Consider the following 3,151-nt stretch of genomic DNA (forward strand, 5'->3'; position numbering starts at 1 on the left):
AAACACAATATGCATTTTTTTGTGCTTGTGCACGCTAGAGGAAAGTTGCATAATAATCTTAAAGTTCAAAGTGTTTACATGGAGAAATTGCGGACGACAATTGGAACCCATAAAGGAAAATTATTGCGCGTAATATTAAACCATGTATTTGATTGTATAAATGCATCGTGTATTGATTTGTCTGATATGCCAACGTCGCTTTTCCTGGGATAGTCACAGCTCCATCGATTAGTAGGCAGGTCATGATTGCGCAAGATCGTCTAGCGACTAGACTCCTGTATTGATCCAATAGGTTGCTATGGTATTTGCACGTATTCGCAGCCTCCTACAAATCATTTAGATTTTATATAAATCAAAACTTTCTTTAATTTTTACCTATAAATACCAAAGAATCATCATCATAAATGTTATATACATTTAAGCTAAATCAGAAAATAATTATCAGATACATAGATAAATTGAAACCATTTGTTAATTTTCTGGTTAATATCCAGATTCACATCAGTATATCTCATAATTAAATGTTTATTTTTGATTTTTTTTTATACTTACCTCACATTTATATTTTGGGAACTGATTATATTTGAGGATGTAATTAAAATAATATTTTAGTTATCTATTTATTGACTTGTTTATTCAATATTAAAGTATTTCAACAAGTATGCATGCAAATGATCATTTGAAGATGGGATTTGAATATCTCCACTTTTAACTCGTTTAAAAATCAACTGTTTCGTTCCATTGTACTCTCGCAATTTACTCCTATCTGTCTGTATTTTACTGGAAACGATTTGTCTGAGCACTAGATCGACTTTTTGCAATTCACTCAGGGGTAAAGACACTATTTCTCGTACGATTGTGAATCGCTGCGGTTCATTAAAAGCTGCAATGCAATGTCTATTAAAATTAACAATCACCTCATTTTCTATGTTGGTAGATGATATAACAAAATGATTATCCATAGGTTCCTCCAATTTTTGATGCATTTTTAGAATTATACTTTCAGGTACTTTATTGATTGTACGAAGCCTGTTCCTACTTATACACAAATTGAGAGGTATATCAAAAAACACTTGCAGAAACCCTATATTAATTTCTTTACATAAATTAAGATATTCTGATCTCATGCTTTTGTAGTACATATTATCATCAATGACAAGAATGTGGTTCTCGTTCTTATTAACTATTAATGAATGTATCAATTCCTTTGTAGATTGAAAAACTAATTTTCTGGAGTTACTCAAATGATCCTTGCACAGTTTGTCATAACACACAACATGGAGATTGAAACCATTTAAGATTGATAGTCTTTGACAAAATGTGGTTTTACCCGATGCTGGTATACCAACCAATACAACAATACATACATTGGACTCATACATTATTTATTACTACTTTTTTTAGAATATATCTAATTTTGCTGATTATCAACAATATCATTTGTTTCCTGAGGAACAGTGGATGTTGCTGCTGCTGCTACAGCTGCTGCTTGGTTCTGAATATCTTTCTCTTCCATTTCCTTCTGTCTTTTTGTCATCAATTTCACTTGTATGTCAGCATATACATTTATGCTACGATTGTTGAATCTAATTAGTTTATGGGCACATTTTTCAACACAGTCAATCTCATGGTTTTCTAACTGCCTTGATTTGAATGAATCAACACAATGATTGAAACAAGTTTGGGACATCAAATTGTAGAATTCCAAAAAATCCCGGAACTGCACAAACCAATAATAAGAGAAACATTATTTATTTATTAATCTAGAATTTAGTACTCACCGTTCGAACATTTTGATCAGTAGAATTCATTTTATTTAAAACTAGGAGTGTTTTCTATATAGAATTCTAACCTAACTTTAAGTAACTTATGCAACATATAATACAGCATGGTAATTTATTTCATAAAAAAGATACAACGTATAATTAAACAGAATACATAACATTAGTCAAAACAATATAAACTAAATCACTTTTGGTTTGGACATTCATAATTTTCTAAGTATTTGTACCCTGCAAACCTTCTTTTCTTAGGAGGGTTCAAGTGCTCAGCTTCAGGCATATATTCATTTTCCTTATTTTCACAAATTTCTGTTTCACAGTCAGATGGAATATTTTCAACATTTCCATTTTTATGGTACTCAATTTCTTGATGTGTAGGTAGATAATTCTGGTTTTCCATGTAAGCATCATTTTCGTTATTTTCAAACATTTCTGGATCACAGTCTTCTTGATTTCCTTCATTAAGATGTTGTCTTACATGTATTTCATTTGGAGGTGGATAGTTCTGGTTATGCATATAATTATTATTGTCCATCTCAGGATATGGTGGGTAGGTATTACATTGTTCAACATATCTTCTTAAAGATGAACTTGGTCCAGCCTGAACCTGATCTTCCATAGAAGGTTTTTCAATTTTAGATTTCACTTGCTCTGGTTTTTCCATTTCTTTTGATGGTTTTACTGTTAACATCTTCTTAGCTTTTTCCTCAATATAAGCAGGGCTAGGAACTATTGCATCCAATTGAACTTCATCAATATTTGGTGATGAAGAGGTAATATCCTCCTTTGATATTATATCAGACTGTTTTACTAGAAAATTGGATACAGATGTCTGCCAATGAGGAGGTTCTAAAGTTATTACTTCTTCTTCACAGACCTGCTCTGTATATTCCAATTTGCTGGGAGGTGCAATTTTATCACCACCAGCAAAAAACTTAGTAATAGGTTTCTGCCATGTTGGTGTTGGCCTGGATACAAGTTTATTTCCACCAATAGCTAAAAAAAAGTAATGCAATAAAAAAATATGCTTTTTTAAATTGTGTATATTACCTCTTCTGCTGGCACCTCCAGAGGAAGAACTTGATCTGATGGTGCTAGCCCGGCTAGCACCTCCTCCACCCTTACTGGCTTTGGCACCAACTAATAATATATAGTTTTAATAATTTAAATATTATACAAATAAACAAACCTTTAATAGACGTAGCTGCTGTCCGTACCATAGTTTTAATCCAATTGAAAAATAATTTAACCTCAAGGTGAAACAAAAATATTATTTTGGCGCCAAAATGTGTGAAAAAGAAGTTGCATATATACAAAACAGTATTTTCAGTTTAAATATTTAAAATTTATTTATAGAACAATTACGTGAT

General features: G+C 31.5%; 1 protein-coding gene across 1 annotated transcript; it reads right to left on the reverse strand.

Moving 5' to 3' along the window:
- Positions 1-1,877: 1,877 nt before the first annotated feature.
- LOC108562057 lies at positions 1,878-3,022 on the reverse strand. The gene is made up of 3 exons (XM_017920246.1): positions 2,971-3,022; positions 2,832-2,921; positions 1,878-2,777 (listed from the first exon to the last, which is right to left on the reverse strand). The coding sequence occupies exons 1-3, from the start codon at positions 2,999-3,001 to the stop codon at positions 1,969-1,971; spliced, it is 930 nt and encodes a 309-aa protein (XP_017775735.1). The 5' UTR covers positions 3,002-3,022; the 3' UTR covers positions 1,878-1,968.
- Between the last annotated feature and the right edge of the window lie 129 nt (positions 3,023-3,151).

This window comes from Nicrophorus vespilloides, unplaced genomic scaffold, assembly GCF_001412225.1.
Source record: "Nicrophorus vespilloides isolate i.1.1-1 unplaced genomic scaffold, Nicve_v1.0, whole genome shotgun sequence".
Taxonomy (NCBI): Eukaryota; Metazoa; Arthropoda; class Insecta; order Coleoptera; family Silphidae; genus Nicrophorus; species Nicrophorus vespilloides.